Source organism: Balaenoptera borealis (genome assembly GCF_965194805.1).
Source record: "Balaenoptera borealis genome assembly, chromosome: 17".
Classification (NCBI taxonomy): domain Eukaryota; kingdom Metazoa; phylum Chordata; class Mammalia; order Artiodactyla; family Balaenopteridae; genus Balaenoptera; species Balaenoptera borealis.
This window is the reverse complement of record NC_138876.1, coordinates 32,723,040-32,743,934: the sequence shown is the minus strand read 5'-3', so window position 1 is coordinate 32,743,934 and position 20,895 is coordinate 32,723,040. Positions and strand designations below refer to the sequence as shown.

The 20,895-nt window shown below is 33.8% G+C and overlaps 1 protein-coding gene and 1 pseudogene across 27 annotated transcripts in view; one reads left to right on the top strand and one right to left on the bottom strand.

Moving 5' to 3' along the window:
- The window catches only part of RIMS2 (regulating synaptic membrane exocytosis 2), a 590,702-nt gene that overhangs the window by 383,182 nt on the left and 186,625 nt on the right, over positions 1–20,895 (top strand). For 10 of the 26 annotated variants that reach the window (XM_082364215.1, XM_082364220.1, XM_082364200.1 and 7 more), the window contains 2 exons: positions 16,392–16,571; positions 17,477–17,586. In XM_082364215.1, the coding sequence (XP_082220341.1) occupies positions 16,392–16,571; positions 17,477–17,586 (290 nt within the window). Of the gene's footprint in view, positions 1–109; positions 176–16,391; positions 16,572–17,476; positions 17,587–18,407; positions 18,441–20,895 lie in introns of all 26 variants that reach the window. The other 16 variants (XM_082364218.1, XM_082364205.1, XM_082364194.1 and 13 more) reach the window with 6 other exon arrangements.
- LOC309615153 (ragulator complex protein LAMTOR5 pseudogene) lies at positions 6,667–12,173 on the bottom strand (annotated as a pseudogene). Its single transcript has one exon. The product of its transcript is annotated as a ragulator complex protein LAMTOR5 pseudogene (transcript).

Here is a 20,895-nt window from a genome sequence, read left to right as displayed (position 1 = left end):
TGCTTACTATCTGCTTATCTTTTTTGAATCTCACTTTTAACAATTAAAATATACTTTCTCATTTCTTTCCTGAGTCTCATTTATATTCTTGTTTCTACCATGCTTGCAGTCATTTTCTTACTCTACCTCGCTCCAGATACAGTCAGACCATTGAACATCATCACAGGGATGGCAGGTATATTTTTCTTACAATTGAGTCTGTTCGTAGAATTGCATGTGCCTGTCTATTGATATGATATAACTCACTTCTATTTTTGTTTTTTATATATACATATGTGGTTATTGATGAAATATAGAAGTATCATCCTTATAAAATAGTAGAAAATAAAGCATATATAAACACTTTAATTGTATTAAGATGTCAAAAATATAGCTTCCCCTAATGGGCTAGGATCATCTCTTTGATGATTCTAAAAGTTTAACTCACCAGAAATTACATTTGACTCTTATTACATACAAAAGTAGAATAACAGTATTATTAAAAATTAATTGCATTTGACAGCTCACCTTCCTCTGCAGCACTAGTTGATAATTAGATATTTAGGCAGCACTAGTTGAGTGGTACATATCTTAACAACCCACTTCCCCCACCTCCCTCCGCAGTCAGTCCTTGAAAGTGCTTAGGTTGGACTGAGGTTTATGAGGGTAAACTCAGGTTTATTGTTACCTTGTCAAAGGTGGCTGTGATCTACTCGTTGGTCATAGTAGATGAACCCAGATCCCTGGAGAATACTGGGTCTGTCTACCCAGACCTAGTATTTCTAGTCTAGCACCATTCTCCTTGTACTGAAGGGAAATATAAATTACCTGGCATTTAACAGAAAGGAGGATTAGCTTTCTAGTTAATCCTAGAAGGAAATCGAGTGGGGAAAGAAGATCTGTAAAGCTTGCAGTTTCTCAAGGCTAAACGTAGCTTTAGGGATTTGAGCCAGTTCAGTGACAACATTTTTAGGCCCGGTAGGCAGGGAAAAGAACGGCAATGACAATGTGGTTGTGGATTCAGCTGTATAGATAAGGAATTATGTGCTGTACTCACTCTGACTATGGTTTCAAAGTGATTGGGTTATGTGTGACCACTTTTATCCTATTAGTTTAGTTAATTAAGAGTTGATAATGAAAGAGCTTAGAAAAAAATAATTGAAACTAATGGGTAAATTCCTAAGGATTGAATTCATTTAGACAAATGTGGAAGGAAACATAGAGATATCATCAATAATAAATTCTAATAATTCAAATTTTGTGATGTCTTTCAGTAAATGTAATTGAAATTTAGTGCCTTCCAGTTTATTATATGATAGTGGTTATTGCTATATTTTATTTTCTTTTACATTTCTCAGTCTCTTTTTCTGTTATTTTGCTTCAATACTAAATAATTTTTACTTTGCTGTTGTTAATGTCTTTTATTTTTATTATTGCTGTATATTACATTCAGACTTTCTTGGTTGCAATGATCATACATTTATCTTACAAAAATGTGAAAAGCAGTTTTATAATTTATAACTGGGCAAAAAACAGTTTTATAATCCTTATAATTGGGCAAGACCTTTCTTAAGGTGGGTGGCATGAATGAGACATTACTGATTATAGGCTTATTCTTCTTACACTGGTATCTTTCCATTTAAATATAAATTAAGATCATGAACCACATTAGTTTTTTATACTCTGTATTTTTCTTAATTATCAATAAGTAGCTTATCTGCTTCATATCATTTATTCTTTCAGTAACCCAACATAGATAGAACCAGTTCTTGATCAGCTCTAGGTTGGTTATCAATTTCATATACTTACTCAAATTCTCAATCTCAGCCTAACTGGCCTATTTTGAAAGAGAGATTTCTGAATTGTCTTTTGTACCATAATTTAGTTTATATTCAGGAAACACAATATCATTGATGTTTATAGTAAAGTAAAACAAGGTTAGAAAAATCAGTTTTAGAAAACAAGTTATCAAATAACTTACTATAAGATTTGCTGTCACTTAAATGATTCAAATTTGTGAGTCTAGTGTACACCTACTCTGGAAAAGTTGGATAGATTTTGTGAGAATGCAGTCTTGAGTTGCTTTTAAAAATATTATCTTTTATCGTTATTAGTTTGACACATACAAAAGAATGTGTGCATGTTTCAAAGCATAGTAATAAAATAAGCATTTATGAATCTACTACCCGAACCAAGAACAGAATATATGGTTGGTTATACTCCTTGCGTCTACCTATAGGCTCCTTGCCTATTGCATTCGTATGCCTCTTCCAAAGAAGTAGTAAATGCTGTACTGAATATTCAGCTTAATATTTCCTCCCTTTGTTTTTTTTTTAAAGTGACTTTGATCATTTATTTCACTCTGCTAACTTTCTGAGTTACTCAGTCCCTCTGACTCCCACTTCAATCCACTATGAGGTTCTGGGGATTGTTGAAAATATAAAAACTCATCTAGTCACCTATCCCTTCTTCTTTATTTATTACCGTAATATTCCATGCTTCTTGTTTAACCCCTGTACCTTTGTAGGTAATGCAACTGAACATAATCACCCATTTCCCTTACACGTTGATATCATCTGTTGACCTCTTGGTTATGCTATTTTATGCATGTGGCTTTAGTCTTCCTCTTTATCACAATTTCTGCCATGAGCCTGAGTGCTATTAGCATTCACCTGAATGATCTATTCAGCACCCACTCACTTCCTTGACCATCTCAAATTGGAGGTAGTGAACTTTACCCCCAGTTCTACTTCACTCAGTCACTCCCATGGCCATGCTCTGAATATTATCGTCACTTGAAATTGTTCTACCTTTGAAATCTTTTAAATTTTTAAAAAATTTTTAATATTTTATATAATTTTTAAAGGTTACTTTCCATTTACAATTATTACAAAATACTTCACTCTTGGACAAGAACTACACATGGTTCTTTCTTATTCTTTCATTGAGTTACTTTTAACTCACTGGTTCTTTTATCTCAATAGACAACTCCACTCTCTTTACCCATTTACCTTTCCCAATTAGTCTCCACTTTTCTTTACTTACTTACATATCCAGAGGTTGAATCCATTCTCAGAAATATCCTCAGTTCCCTTGCAACATTGTTCTGCTTTTGCCTATTTGACAAAGTCCAAATGTGGATCAATCTCTGTCTCTTGCCAAATGGTTTTTGATCTAAATTACCCAAGTTCTCCCTAACTACCTACTTGAGAAAAAATAACTGAACATTTAAAGGAAAAGTGACCTCTTTATTGAGGATTGTGGGAAGAATAAAAAGAAATTGGCACCAACTTTCTAAGTATCCAGTTTCCTGGTCTAGATTTCAAGCTGGCATTAACTATCATGGTCTGGGAATTCCCTTTCTGTGAATAAATATGTGTTAATAGTTCCGAGTAGACCATAGTTTGGCTGTATGAAATCTGGAATTTTCTGAATGGAATAAATGTAGTAAACTCAACATGGCATCTCCAATATGTGAAGAATCAGAACAATTGGTCTCTCTGTTTCATGTTTGTAAAATGAAATATTACGAGTGCTTTCTCTTTGGAACAGATGAAGAAAAGCTTAAATAATGTTTGCTAAACTTCTTTTATATTACTTCAGGAAACAAATGTTTAACTAATATTAAGAATCAAAACTTTTTTATCTTCTGAACAGGTTATGCTGACCAGTGCAAAATTATCTCTGATCATTGTGTATTTTAAAACACATTCAACATTTAAACAAACATATTTAGAATGGATATCAGGTTACCTTTTATTGATTTCCCTTTAAGATATATTCTTTATTTCAATAAATATATCTTTTATATTTTAAAATTTACCCCCAACCCTACTTTTCCTCCTAGTAATTATCTTTACTTAAAGCTATACATAACATATTAAGGAATCACTGACATTGCTGGTGGAAAACGTGGCAACTTTTACATAAAAATGTGATGGAGGAGATGACAACTAGGCTATATCTTAAAGGAAGAATTAGAATTATTTAAGGGGAGGTAAGGTAGGATGTTGGTGGAATTTTCAAGAAATGTGTGAGCAAAGTTACTAAAGTAATAAACACCATGTTTTAGTGCTGTTGGAGCATTAGACACAAGGCAGGGAATAACAAGAAATGAATCTGGAATGATAGAGATGGTCCCGATTATGAATAACCTTGTATACTCTGTTAAGGAACTTAGGTCTAAGACTGTACGTGATAGAAGTACTTTGAAGAGTTTTAGTTTGGGGATGGGTATAATACTATAATATAGTATTATAGTATTATAGTATTAATTAATTAATTAAATATTATAGTTTAGTTTGGGGATGGCTATAATAATGGAATAATATAACACACTAGAACTATTTACTCACTCTAGAATAATTACTCTAGAGACTCTGTGGGTGGTTGATTTGAGAGAAAAGGGTATGGAAAAGAAAAGCACATACCGAGGTATTTGCCTTGTTCTAGGACAGCAGAAACTCTTTGAGGGCCTGAACTAAGTAAGGTAGTGGATGGAGAGATCGAAGATGAGCGTTAATCAATTAAAATCAATAATACTTGGTAAACAATGCGATCTGGATGTTGAGGGGGAACCAAGAGTCAAGAAACGCTCCTAATCTTACAGCTTGGGTAACTGGGTGCCTGTGGTACCTTAACAAAGATGGGGGGAATTGTTAGGAGAGGAATCAGTTTAGGTGAGAGACAAGTTCAGTTTTGGAATTATTGAGAGGGCTAAGAGGAAACCTCTAGCAAGGAGTAAAATAAATAATTTTCAAGCTTAAAGAAGTAGTTTAGCCTACGTAGAGCAATTTGCGAGTAACTTTACTACTAGTGGGAAGTAGCCACAAAAATGAAAGTGAAATCAACCAGAAAGACTACCCATGAAATGAGAGCCAAGGAGTTTTCCTCTGCCATGGGAAACATTAACATTTAAGTGGTAGACGAAGGAAGAGAAATTTCTGAAGGACATAGTGAAGGAAGAATGAGAAAAGTAAGAAGAATAGAGCTAAAAAATTAGAGAGTTTTAAGAAGGAAGAAATAATGTCAGCAATAAAAATAATAAATGAAAAATGCCCATTGATTTGTCAAGGGAAAAGTCATTGGTGACTTCCACTGATGATTTTGGAAGGGTAGTGAGGGAAGAAAGGCAGACTTCAGTGGCCTGAGGCATGAGTGGGAGATAAGAAAATAAATACACCAAAAGAGTGTGGAGGAGAAGTATTAGATAGGGGTATGTGATACCAGAGTAGGTTTCTTTCTTTTAGAATAAGAAATATACCCTGTGTTGACAGGCTTGGAGGAAAGAATGCTTTAGGAAAAAAATATAGGTTGAAAACACAGGAAAAAGAGGATGACTGGAGGAAAGGTCTTAGAGCAGTAGGTAGGGCTAACCACACAGATGGAGTTTGTAAGCATAAAGAAGCTCTTATTTACCATTGAGACAGGAGGAAAATAGATGAGAGAGTTGGAACTAAGTAAGTTTTTAAAGGATGTTAAATTGAAGGTAATTTTGTTTGATAACCTCAATTTTGTTGTTGCTGTAATTGAGATTACATGATTGTTTTTGAGACAAATTCCTGAGGATTCCCAGAGGTTGAATACGACGTTTGATTGAAAATGAGAAAGTTTAAATAGTTGTTGGGTAAAAACTGATGGGAACTGATTCAATATAAGTAAAAAGATTTTTGGTGATGCCACCACGGCAAATGTTGGAAACCATGAATCTGCAATGTGCCAACCTGTATGAATGTATGCTTTGCTTAAGCAATACCCAGTTGCCTAGATGTTGAAGAATCAGATTATGGCATTGAACCAATTTTAGGGTTTTGATGAATGTTTGGAAGATTTGGTATAGAAGGGCATCTGAGTGTTTTTATAGGAGGGGTTCAGATGATCAATCATAGAGTCTAGGATGAGAAGGATGGAAGAAAAGCAAAGAGGGTGCTATATACTGGCAGGAATTGGTTGGACCAAGGAACAAAAAGTATCAAATGGAGATCAAGTAAATTGGGAGTGAGATTATAAAACACCTGGCAGAAATAATGATTGTCATCAGTTTGAGATATTGGAGTTTAATATTTCTGAGTTTAAATAGTTTCATTGGATTCTAAGATCCACAGTATTTCCCCAGGAGGGAGCACTGATGCAGGGAAAAAGTGACAATTATTGAAGTTTTGAAGATCCAAGAGTTGTGGTTCAAGATTATTGAACAATTTTCTGCATGTGCATTGAAATCTCCTAGCATTACCATAGGAATTACGGTAAAGAAGACGGCTGAAAACCAATTACTCAAATTATCAGTGACGGGCTTCCCTGGTGGCGCAGTGGTTGAGAATCTGCCTGCCAATGCAGGGGACACGGGTTCGAGCCCTGGTCTGGGAAGATCCCACATGCCGCGGAGCGACTAGGCCCGTGAGCCACAATTGCTGAGCCTGCGCGTCTGGAGCCTGTGCTCCGCAACAAGAGAGGCCGTGACAGTGAGAGGCCCGCGCACCGCGATGAAGAGTGGCCCCCACTTGCCGCAACTAGAGAAAGCCCTCGCACAGAAACGAAGACCCAACACAGCCATAAATAAATAAATAAATAAATAAATAAATAAATAAATAAATAAATAAATAAATAAATAAATAAATAAATAAATAAATAAATAAATAAATAAATAAATAAATAAATAAATAAATAAATAAATAAATAAATAAATATCAGTGACTAAGGGATAGTGATTGGAAGTTGGATAGATATTAGCAACCTGAATTAATAATGGATCTTATAGCCAAGGGGCATGCTTAATAGAAATAAGGACATGTACATTACAGTGGGAGAGTAATAGCCAGAGTGTCTCTAGGGAACCAATCTCTCCTGAATCCATGGACTTTGAAATGTGAAAGAATAAGTAGCTTCTGCAGGTGAGAGTTACACTGGAAGGAGAGTCTGCAGAGCTGAGCTAAATGTTATTTAAGGTAGGGATATGCAGAAACCATTCTGCAGAATGGTTGATGACGTAAGGAAGTTAGTTAACAATGGATGAGGATTCTTGAAAATATAGCTAAGAGAATCAGAGAAGATTAAAATGGTACAGAAGAGAGTACAAGAAATGAAGAATTTAGAGAGAAGATATCAGGGGCAATTGGGCTTGCCCTTTACTTGATACTAAGAATTACAGAGGTAAGATGCTTAAATAGAAGTGATATACCTCAACTATCCTAAATTTATCCTAAGTTGTTCTGGTGCCAGAATTGGAAGTTGTTTTGGTGCCAGAACTGAGTTAGGTTCTGGGAAGGGTCTGACCTGAGGCTAGAGTAGTGCTGAGGGATGCCATTGCGTTTGAAGAGAGGTAGTGAATGGTCTTTTCTTAAGGTATTTGGGGCCATGACTAGGACCCTAATTAGAGAAAGGTTTCTTACAAAACTAGTGGAGTCACAGGAGGATGAGATTCCTGTGTGGAATGTAGAATGTTTTCCTGTAGATGCCCTATCTGAGAAGTATACTGAAAGCCCTTAGTGAATGGGATCAAATCTAAGTAATTCACACTTCCTGAGCTACCCCTCCCCTTTTTGCCTTAATTTCTTTGCTTTGTTACAAACCTTCTCCTTTCCTCTTAGAAGCATTTTCTTATCCATCACAAGTAATCTTCTATTTGTGTTTCTGACTGTACACTTTCTTAATTTCTCTGGAATTTTCCTCCATTCATTATTTCTTGTTTCTCTTACATTTCAACCTCTCTTACTTTACTAATTTGTTTTTCCTCAAATTGTTACGGAGGACTGTTGAAATCTCCTTAATAATACCTTCTTTCTATTCTGCCACACCTTCAAGCTCCCTTGAGAATGATCAATTTCTCTCTCTTACTTAGGTCATGTTTCTTGACTATGTATTTTTACATATGCTTTCTCCACTCCTTCATCAGCTCCTAAGCTTTAACCCTCTACAGTCTGACCTCTGCTTCCAGCACTTTATTTTAAATGATTTTCTCCATGGTTCTTATTTGCTGTATCTTTTTACACATATTTATCCTTGTTATGTCCTTGCATCTGCCATTATTAACCACTTTTCTTTTTAGCCTCTCATGAATAGTGAAATATTAATATAATGCAGTGACTTCTCAAGCTGTCTGATTATCTGACTGACATCTGTACAAGAATATTCTTGCAATGCTTCACAAATTTAAGTCCAAACCTGAAGTTACTCTCGCTCTTCCCAAGAATTCTTCTATTTCTGTTAATAGATCATCCTTTCATTTTGGAGGCTGGGAATCTCAGGCTCTTTCTTTGGTTTATTCATGTCTTTCATTTAATTCATATGGTGATTTGCCAAACATTATATAGAGGAAAAAAAAAAACCATCCCTGGTCAAAGAAGTTAACAGGCTTTAGAACCAAGAAAGCGCAATTCAAATTCCAGCTCAAAAAATATCTAATTGTGTGACTTTGACCAAGTTTCTGTGAGCCTTAATTTGCTTATTTCTAAAATGAGAGAGATTGAATTATACAATTTCTGAGATTCCTTCTAACCTTAAAATTCTGTTTGTATAATTCTGTATATTGTATATTTTGTACATTGTGATTTATGTTTGTCATCCATACCTTCTTCTGTTTCCAAACTTTAACTACAAGTTAGCCTTTTCCTACTGTAATTCATTCCATACACTACTGCTGAAGTCATCTTCTTAATTCATTACTTAAAAAGTACCTTTATTCAGAACTTTTTGGTCACTCTCACTGAAAATTAAACCCTGTCTTAACCTCTTAACTAGATGTTTAAGATCTCTGTAAACTGACTCCAAGCTAATTTTCTAACATTTTACCACATTCTACTTTCTGTTATTTCTAGTATTTCCATTTGACTCTTTTTCTCCCCTCCAACCAGATTTATTGACCATAACAAAATTCTGTATACAAAGTGACCTAGACCTGTTGCTTCAAAACAAGATCTTTTCTTACTAACATTTTGATAGGTCAGTCCATACAATGTCAAAAAGTGCTTACTCTAAAATTAATAGAAAAATGTCCAATGCATATTAAATGAATGACCTAACTATTGAAACTTTAATAACTCTTTAAGATAATTAACATAGGTAGACTGTAGTCCCCATCACAGGCTTCTGGAGAACTGACATGAGACATCAGAAGGCCATTTTGTGCAATGCCACTGTGACGCCTTTGTGTTTCTGGATCATGATGTTCCCATTGTCTGATTCTAGACACAACACAGGAATATCAGTGGGGTCAGAGGTTAGCTTAGCTGCTTGCTGGGCTAGAACAGATATCACCCGCGCCTGCTCATCTGACCGGGTCCCACGGCAGGCCAGGTTAAGTCCCTGTGAATCTGTGACCAGGACTCCATCAATGGATGGATTCTTCACTGTGTCCTCCAAGTGCTACTCAGAAGTTGCCTCCATCCCACCCACTGTGTGCCAGGCCCAGGACCGCACAGCACATGGCGTCTTTCTTCACCACTGGCCTCCTGTTTGACTCTTTTTTATGGTCGCCGTCTATCTGCTGATATTTCTTCAGCTTTTCATGCAGGAGATATTGTTCATCCTTTCTAAGATAGTCTTTAACATGCCAATCATATAATATTTTAAATTCCCTGCCTGATAGTCCCAACATGTGTCCTAGCTGAGTCTGACTCTGTTGATTGCTTTGTCTCTTGACACTGGGCCTTATCTTTCTTGCTTTTTGATGTTTCTAGTAATTTTGACTGTTAGACGTCATGTCATCATTAGTGACTGAGGCAGATAGTATTTATGCCTGAAAATGTGCATACCTTTTGTTCTGTGTGTATGTATGTGTATTTAGGAGGGGATTAATCAGTCCTCTGACTACTACCTCTATGTGATTTGAACTGACATTATGGAGTAACAACTAGGGGCAGCAGGCAGCAGTGTATATGAGGAGTTTCCACTATCCATGTAAAACTAGCAAACAAAAGAAATGCTAGTGAATTGTTCAAAGTTGACCAATGAAACTTTTGAACATGGCACTCAGATATTCTAGAGTGAGGAACATGCCTAATCACATTTACTCATGTCATACAATAGCAATGCATAATTTGGTTCTTTAGAGATACATCTTTAAGATACATCTTTAAGATGTTTGATATTTTATGGAATCTTTGAGGACCTGGGAAGGTAAAACATACTATCAATACTTTAGTGAGATAACTTGAATTTCTTACAGTTAACAAAATGGTGTTATACTTCAACATCCACTGAAAATGGAAACTATTTAGTAAAATAAGAATTTTATAGATAGAAGGTGGTAATCATATCATCTCTCAGGATTTTGAAAAAACAGATTTTAAAGATGTATTAATTCGCTGTATGTTCATTGTTGCTGAGTAAATAATCTTGCTTATTTGTTGTTTTGTTTCTGTTATTTTTGAAGTAAAAATGAAATAACATTGAGAATTATAACTACTATAACTGCTATAACTACTAATAAAATACTCAAAATATCCTCAAGATATTTATATTTTACATGTTTCTGTGTGTGCATGTCTACTAATACAATATATCTTTATTGTTCTGGAGAATATTGGGGTAATCTTTTCTTCTTGCTGTTTCCAACATTGGCTATTTTTAAGAAAATACTTCTATAGATAAGGGAACACTTTACTTCTCTTTTTGATGATAAAATAGGGTTATGAGAAATAGTAACATGTTTTTCTACATTAAAAGTGTCTTGCTTTCTCTCATCAATATGTGTATTATTACCATTTTCACATGTTAGATTGTTATTAACTTGGCTGACCCTAGATATTGCTGTTATTTTTGAATAAAATCATTTACTTTTAACTAACATACAGAACTTAATGTTTAACTGAACAGAAATGCTCTGTAAAAAAAAAAAATGCTATTGTGCCCAAGGAAAATTAATCTATCTTCCTCCAAAATAATAAAATATTACTCTTCATACACATGGTAAATAAGTATTTCTGAATATGTACTTATTACCATGGTATTTTGTGTACTTGCAATTCTCTTAACTTTGGAAGCAATGCTAAAATAATATAGAGTTTTTAAAAAGTTAAACTGTACCTTGCACAATATGATGAGCATGAAAATTATAGAGTTGAATTATATAATTGCTTTAAATTACTTGATATGTTATACAAATATATAACATATTTTATATTAATTACCCTAAAATATCTCATTTTAAAATTCTGTAATATATTTATTTCTTCAATTATGCAGCTAATGCTCAGAAAATCTCTAAACATTGAAGGTGTTTTATCAAAAGTATAATGCTGCTGCTGTTAATCAGCTTACTATATTACATAATATAGATATAGGGAAGTCATTTCTTGCCCCAAACATGAGATTATACTTCTTGTCCTTCAGAGATACATCCAAATTTATTTTTAAGATTTCAGCTTTATAAAGAAATAATTTCTTTATAAAAAAGAAAAAATAGTAATTCCTAAGTAGCTTTACTTTTTACAAGTCTATTTTTTTAAAAAAACCCTATTACATTTACTTATCTCATCTTTACAGTATAAATGCAAAATAAGTCTGTCTGATTTAACATAAACTCTAAAGTCTGAGTTACATTCTAGGACAATTTTCATTGATATCTGAATAATACTTTGAAGCATTGTGATGTTTGTTTTTCATTTTTTTAGTATTCTTAGTATTCTATCGTATTTAGAGAGATAGTCTACATTGAGCTTATGTTGATCTGGAGTTGTATCATTGCAATGGTTGTATGTAAGTGAAAGAAAATGCTCACTGGCCTATTCTTTTCTGTTACACTGCATAACTCCCATGTACTTTGAGACTAGGAGAAGTAAGTAGCAAAGGTGATGAAATAAGTAGGAAGCTGTGCCAGATACCTGGAAATTAAAAAATCTTTCAAAGGCGACTATACGAGAGGAAAAATGATTGAAAACGTACAACTTCGCTTGATGATTATAAAATGATTTTTCCCTTAGAAATCCTCATCAAATCTGCACGTACTATCATATGCTTTTAAAGCTGGGTTGTTACAATACTGGGTCTTGTTTCAATAGTGTCAGTCAATATAATTCAAAAAGAGTCATGTACCACAATGTTTATTGCAGCTCTATTTACAATATCCAGGACATGGAAGCAACCTAAGTGTCCATCGACAGGTGAATGGATAAAGAAGATGTGGCACATATATACAATGGAATATTACTCAGCCATAAAAAGAAACGAAATTGAGTTATTTGTAGTGAGGTGGATGGACCTAGAGTCTGTCATACAGAGTTAAGTAAGTCAGAAAGAGAAAAACAAATACCGCATGCTAACACATATATGTGGAATCTAAAAAGAAAAAAAATAATGGTTCTGAAGAACGTAAGGGCAGGACAGGAATAAAGACACAGACATAGAGAATGGATTTGAGGACACGGGGAGGGGGAAGGGGAAGCTGGGACAAAGTGAGAGAGTGGCATGGACATATATACACTACCAAATGTAAAATAGCTAGCTAGTGGGAAGCAGCCACATAGCACAGGGAGATCAGCTCGGTGCTTTGTGACCACCTAGAGGCGTGGGATAGGGAGGGTGGGAGGGAGACGCAAGAGGGAGGAGATATGGGGATATATGTATATGTATAGCTGATTCACTTTGTTATAAAGCAGACACTAACACACCTTTGTAAAGCAATTATACTCCAGTAAAGATGTTAAAAAAAAAAAAAAAAAAGATGTTGTGAAGACACAGGGAGAAGACAGCCATGTACAAGCCGAGGAGAGAAGTTTCAGGAGAAACCAACCCTGCCAACTACTTGATCTTGAACTTCCAGGCTCCAGAGCTGTAAGAAAATAAATTCTGTGGTTTAAAAAAATATGAATTAGCTCTATTTGTGGAGTATCCTCTGCAAATGCTTGCAGTTTGGAATAGCAGCCACTAAATAAGCAGAGCTGTAATCTGTATCTATCCAGGTAAATGGCACATACAAACTCTGAACTATTTTAAACATATATACCAGAAAATGTAAACTATTTAAGAATAGAATTCTGACAGATATTAAATCACTTTTAAAAGACAACCAAATTATTTACCTAAGAAAGATTTAAATATTCAGGTCAGTGTTTCCTAACTTTTATATGGCTTGATTTTGTCAGTCTTGTAAAATCTGTTTACCCTTTTTAGAATAATATTTTGAAATACTTAAGGTAAAATAAAGTAAATAAGTAGGATCACAAAGGAAACTATTTACATTGAAATACAGACCCCAAGTTCAGGAACCCAGGTAGGCACTTAAATATTTTATGCCTTGCAAATGGTTATCTATTATTTCCCATGCCTCAGTTGCTACTATTCAAAATTAATTATTTATAAGTTATTACCTTAAAATTAAAACTCACTAAGAATTTAGGTGGAAGTTGGCAAGTTTTATATCTCAGTCCCTTAAAGAACCTGCTATGAAGCTGGGTATTATATATGAGACTTAGGCATTGCTGCTTTCAATTTTCTCAGCAATAATCTTAGTTCTCACCTAGTAAGACCTTTTCTTACCCAATTGTGGGAGCAGGAGCCTATCTTGACCTTCTACTGTGTTATCAAAGTTTAAAATAGGATAGCTTTCCCCTCCCCTGAACTGTGGTGGAACATTTCAGTAAATGTCTACCTTCTACTGTGGTTCTTGTCATGTTTCACTTATTAAACAATTTTCATTTCACGCTATGGCAATCATATAATTCATATTATTGATGAATATGGAAAGAAAAGTATAAGTAAAATTTAAAACATTGATTATAATCTTCAAACAACCTTTTCACTAAAGAAATTTTTTTAAGGGATATTTCCTAAAGAGTGACCTGTTTTCTTTAAAAATAATAGTATCCTTTCAAGAACATAGAACTTAGCAACACATTTGAAATAATTCTCTGGATTTCACTCACGATTATATATTTCAATTATTAAAATATAGTGTCAAAGAAGTGTAAGTGTATATCCTGATATTTCACGTTCCACTTGGAAAAACTACTCGATGGAATCAGAATAAATCAAATTTTGCATAAATAAGTGAAATATTAACTTAATTTTCTGTTGGGATAGTCATAGATATTCCAGAAAGTTGTGTTACTACATGTTATATAATGAAATAAGTTTATTACTTATTTAAGATAATAGGAAATATGAAAATAATGTAAAGATTGGTACTTTCCAAAAATAGGTTTTAAGGAATCTAAGGTATATACATCCCTTTGATTCTGGTTACCTATTGTGTTGAATATATACAAAGATATGTACACCAACAACATTTAACAAATATTGAGCATATTTCTTTCTTTTTTTTTTTAATATCAATTTATTTATATATTTATTTTGGGCTGCATTGGGTCTTTGTTGCTGTACATGGGCTTTCTCTAGTTGCAATGAGCGGGGGCTACTCTTCGTTGCGGTGCGCGGACTCTAGGCACGTGGGCTTCGGTAGTTGTGACACGCGGGCTCAATAGTTGTGGCTCGCGGGCTCTAGAGCTCAGGCTCAGTAGTTGTGGTGCATGGGCTTATTTGCTCTGCGGCATGTGGGATCTTCCCAGCCCAGGGATCAAACCTGTATCCCCTACATTGGCAGGCAGATTCTTAACCACTGTGCCACGAGGGAAGTCCTGAGCATATTTATTTCTAAAGAGGAGTGTTCTCTCTAAAATAGTTTTTCAGGAACAAAAATAGAATTATGATTTCTTACACTATCAGGTTGCCTTTTCGTTTCTCTCTTTGACTAGTAATTGAATATTGTATATGTATTTACATTTAATCTCAGCTTCTTTTGACATATTCTGGATACACTTATAAAAAAACTAAATTCTTAAGAAATCAATCATATTATAGTACATGGACTTAAAAATAGTTTAAAAATTATTTGTCTTATATGTTACCCTATGAATTTAAAGTGTGAGATAATCGCAAGATAATGTTGTAGAGTAAATCCAGTATCCAGTTCCTAAAGTCATCTAATCTAATGCCTACTGGTCCAATATGCCACATAATTACTTACATTTGGGAAATTGTGTCATTTCTTTTCTGATTTTTCTTTAATTGCTTGCCTTTTTCATTATCAAAAATAAAATTGAGAGAATTTATAGGTAAAGTGGAAGTCCTTAATACATTAGTCTTGAGGGAGACTACTGCTTTCTTTACTGTCTATAGTATATAAACATTTCCGTTGCCGTGGTTACAACTACATGCGGGGGTAATAGTTTCATTTGAAGTATACTTTGGAGTATGTGTTACTTTGGAGTCCTAGAGCCAAAGCTAGTGTTTTTTGGGTTGTTCCATAGATAGTGGGGCTGGTGTTAGGAGACATTTACTGAATACATGTTAGATGTAAAAGCATTATGCTAGACTCCAGGGATACACAAATTAGTATTGATAGGTTATTCATTTGAGTCTGCTTCTTTCAAGAAGGATTAGGTTTTTTTTTTTTTAATTATTATTAATTTATTTATTTTTTTGGCTGTGTTGGGTCTTCGTTTCTGTGCGAGGACTTCCTCTAGCTGCGGCAAGCGGGGGCCACTCTTCATCGCGGTGCGCGGGCCTCTCACTATCGTGGCCTCTCTTGTTGCGGAGCACAGGCTCCAGACACGCAGGCTCAGTAGTTGTGGCTCACGGGCCTAGTTGCTCTGCGGCACGTGGGATCTTCCCAGACCAGGGCTCGAACCCGTGTCCCCTGCATTAGCAGGCAGATTCTCAACCACTGCGCCACCAGGGAAGCCCAAGGATTAGGTTTTGATGTTAGATTTATTTGTGGTCAAATTGTGTGAAATCACATTGTTTCAGAACCGTTATTATTTCAATCAATTAATACCCCTTCTGAATTGTGTTGGTTGGCATCGCTAAACTGCACTGAGATAAATGGCATAGATTGGTTGATTAACTCCTTTTCTTTACAGTGATTTTTCTTGTGGACCATGTTTAAATATGGCTACAGACTGCAAAGTTGCACAGTTTTCTCGTATCAGTTTGATTCTGCTGTTTGAATGTTCAGGTGTATCAATACACAATGGTTGTGCTGAAAGCCATTTTATATCTTAGTTGGTATACTAATAAACAGCCTTAAGGACTTGAGAATTAGTGCTTTTATGGTTTTCTTTTCTCTTTTGAAAATGTTAGGAAAAGTCCAAGAATTCTTTTCAAATATTAGAATACTTCACATATTTCACATGTTCCATTTAGAGAATTCATTTTGGAAAACAGTTTTGTTTTGATTATAACTGAGCAACTCCTATTGTCTTCACTGGGAATTGCTATTAAAGGCAGGTGTTGGTTCCTTAAAAATTCTTACGAAGTTTAGTGAGAATTTACTCAGAATATGTTGGGGAAGAGAACATTTTTTTCCATACTCAATAATTTTAAACAATTACCTTTTTCAAAATCAGTTTGATGCATCATAACAAAATAGCAGAAGGGCACTGAAGATCAACTGAGCTGCTTTTTGACTAACGTTTCAGGGATTGTGAAGCAGCAGATAGACAGCCATATCACAGATCCAGATCAACAGAACAACGGCCTCTCCTAGAGCGGACAACCACCCGCTCCCGATCCACTGAACGTCCTGATACAAACCTCATGAGGTCGATGCCTTCATTAATGACTGGAAGATCTGCCCCTCCTTCACCTGCCTTATCGAGGTGAAAGATAAATCAATCAGACTAACTTCCCCTTTGCCCCACCAGCACACCATTTTATTTTCCCAGCAGCTAAGTGGTCTCTTCTATCATCCTTGGCTGATCACTAATAACAATCGACACTAACCTTTTCAGTGTAAGCACACTATTTATATTCAGCGGATATAATAGTGTGTGACTACCATTGTAATTTGTTTATTAACTGTCCTGACCTCATTTGTTTTGTGATTTCTCATTTATCAGGAGTCCTGGGTAAATCCCCACATAATGCACCTCATGACTATCATGTTCTCCTACAGAATGAGAAATTGTTTGTGTCCATTAGACATCACTTTTAGAATAATCATCATAATGACAATAAATAAAACTAGATTTTTAGTTTCTTTCTATCAATACTAATATCATGTATTAACCAATATCTTCTTTAGCTGAATTTTGAATTGTTCAGGGTTTTATTTGTAGTCTTGTGAGATAATTTCTAATAAAGGGATATCTAATATAAGCCTGAGTAAAAATCTCTTAGGATCAAGGGAGGGAGGTTAGTGTTAAGAGTTTGAAATCTGGTAGAAAGAAATGTAAGCATTATCTTTCATTTTTTTGAGCTGCAGAATTCTCTTCTTGCTTTCATATGGATAGAATACTGATCTACATTAATAATTCCATGGATTTTACTGTAGGGTTTTGTGTGCATGTATCTGTGTATGTATGCATATTACATAAAAGTATAAACATCTTTTGCTATTTAGATAATCATTCAAATATCCATATTTTGTCCTACTCTCCTAACCTTTTAATCAGCAGCTAAACCTCTTTAAAATTGCACCATACAGCTGTCATATGAACCAAATGTATTAAAAGTGTTTTAACTCATTCTATTGAAAAATGAATATTAATGATGTACCTTGTAGGTCTCACCCTCGTACTGGGTCTGTCCAAACAAGCCCATCAAGTACTCCAGTGGCAGGACGAAGGGGCCGTCAACTCCCACAACTTCCACCAAAGGGAACATTGGAGAGAAGTAAGTTTTATTTCTAATTGTGTCATATAGGAAATACCCGTGGAAGCTAAGGTGAATCAAGAATTTTTTTTACTACCTTTGTGTTAGCTTTCTTCTTTTGTTAATGGAATATCTTAGCTGCATTTGCTAGTAGTTATATTTATAAATATATTTATAAATATTATATATTTTGCATTTAAATTTTATAATCTTTGCAGGCAAAAATAAACTATCATTATTGCTCTTGCACATTTTTCAAACTTTAATAAATACGTTTTAAGAAGTAAACTTAATGCTCTTAAATAAGCAGTTGGGTGATGTTTCTTTGCTACAACTAAGTTTATGTAATTGTTGATAGTTACATAAAGTTTATTAGTAACTAGCCAAATCAATTTTCACACACTGCAAAGGACTGGTTAGCTGATGCACAACAATGGTGATCCTTCTCAAAACTGGAGTACCAGAAAAAGGTAATCATGAATATACAAGAAAGATGCATGTTGTACTGATATTTTTAATACTTTCAAATTTTTGCATAAGAAGCACTATTTGCTTACACACAGATGAACGTACTCCCCAAACATCTGTATACTCTTGGATAAAGGACCTCTAAAAGCATGGATGATAAAATATAATAATTTTTAATGTCATTTTTAAAATGGTCCCTTTATTTGGTAACTGGATGTGCTTTACCAAAACAAACAAACCAACAAACACATTTAAGTCACCATTTAACTTTTCTTTAATAGATGATACATTCTGTGCCTTTGGAAATTTCTGTTGTTTTTAACCCCTGTGCTTTGGTTCCCTTTTTTGTTTTGTTTTTATTTTGTTTTTCCTAGACAATGGAGTCAAGGAGATAGAACCTTATGAAGGTCTGTACATAAAGGAGGGTTTGTTTTGTGCTGACACCCTTTCTGGGGGTTATGTGAGCAAAAATAAACCCAACTGCAATTGATGTCCCTCCACTGTATAGACCTTTATTACAGTAAAATTACTTTGTTTTATGATTCCGGTAAAGTATTTGACTTTTGTTTTACTTGGAAAATATACAAAGGAGTTAAATTTTTTGATTCAATCAAGTAAGAATGCAAAGAATTTAACTTCTTTTAAATCACAAGGTAAAATTTTCTTTTTTAAAAAATTTGCTTTTTAAATAGAATTTGATGTTTTGTGTAAGACTTTAACCAAAGATATCAATTGCAGTCTGTGTTTATGTCATTGAGGATGTACACCTAGTCTAGTTATATTTATCATCATATATTTCATTTTGTATTTATGATGATCTTTCAATTATTAAATTTGGCTTTCTAGAAAAGAAAATTATTGCATTAGTAGTGATTGTGCTTTGTATTTCCTGCATCATTTTTCATGTTGTAGCAAGACTGTTTATAGTGTAACAAAGTTAAATATGTACAGTTAGATTGTCAATGCTACATTATGACTCAAGAGAAAATATTGAGTCATGATATATGGAGTGTCATACATTTACCAGGACAATAAAAATTCCTCTGCTGATTATAGAATTCTGCAGCTGACTTTGTAACTTTGAAGAATTGTTAACTGTTTTATTTACTGATGAATCTCCAGCACATAGAATAATGCCTGGCACATTATAGGCCCTCAATAAATATTTGTTGAATGAATGCATGAAATATTTATTTACAAATTGAAAAGCTACTTCAAATAGTGTAAAAAGTACCACTAAAATAATCTTGTAATTCTATATATGTTTATAGTAAAATTCATATTTGTAACACATTTTTAAGTGCATTGCATTTGAGCAGCAGTACTTTTATTGCCTTACATAACTTAGAACAAGTTGTGATCTTGTTAGTTGTAGTTGAATGATTTATCAACTCCTATTTTGTGGTCCTTTTTATTTACTATGTACTGTGAACTATAACTGTAAACAACTCAGTGCTATCGTGACTAATGGTCTGTTATACAGCCTGATAAAAAGATATTAGCATTTCTATAGTTGTCAATTATTTACATAAAAATAGGAGTGTATAATTTTAAAAGTACTTTCCATAAGGAAAGTTCTGTAATACATACAGAATCTTTTGTCTCCTCTCCCCACAATTTTTAAAGATAGAGTTTTGGCATCATTTGTTGGCATATGAAGTCAGAAACATAATTCATGCCATAATTTTTTCTAAATTCAGTTTTAATATCTTCTGTAGCAATAGTCCATTGAGATATGAGTTGTTCCGTTCTTTGTAATAATAAATATACCAAAAAAACTGACATTAAAGCTGATATTGAAGGCCAGGGAAGTTTTTCATGGGCTTGTCAACAAACATTCTATTTTCTATCTGGTTTTGCCCTGTAGAATCTATAAAAACCACAGTTTTCCTATAATGTCTCTAATTGTGACTTTTCAATTTTTATAAATAAAAGAGAGGAGTGTCAAAAACCTCTCTTATTCTTTCCAGTATGAAATAAAAGGATTTGGGGAGTTTTGGTTGTTTTGTTTTGCTTAAAAGTGTGAATGATTTTAGCAGTGTTTTCATAAATATTGATATGAAGACTCCAGCAAATACATGATTGTATCTTTTCTTTAGCTTTAAAGGCAATGTATAATATCTCTTTTAGAAGTCTTCAACTTCTAACTGAAGTTAAAGGTATAACCCAATATTGACTATGGATTAATGGTCTAAATCGGATTATGTTTGGATTATCTCTTAAAAAGTTGTCAGATGTTATAATTAAGTGACACTGTTTTAGAATTAAAGAAATGACATGTTTATTTTCTGATCCTGTTCAATAGCTGAAAAATGAGCAAATCCTAATTTAATTCATTTTGACCTGGGATATATTTTAGTCTGTTAATTAATTTAAAACCTTATATTTGTTGGTCTTGACAGTGGTACAGTATTAGTCATCTTCTTTTTGTCTGAGAGTCAGAGAAAATAGAAACAATATAATGAAAGTACAATGTACTAAACAACTGTAAGGCATTATTATTTTTAATTTACCCCTAACTTTGATGTACTGGCATTTTATAAAAATAAAAATGAGTTTATAATATTATTTTTTGTTTCTCTAGAAGAAAAGTTATATAGTATTATTTTTCTAAGAGTATATCAAGTTCATAGATGAAGTATTTTGCCTGTCTTACAGTTATTACATATTACAAATACTTATGGGCCACAATTTCTTTTATAAATCAAAGTTATAAAAGGAGACAGTAAGATAATTTATTAACAGTATACTTATGTGCTTCCATAACATGTCAGAAACTCATTAAAAATAATCTATTTGTCTCCTTATAATCACTCATATTATGAATAATTTGAAATTTGTTGTTTTGTTTTACTTAAGAGT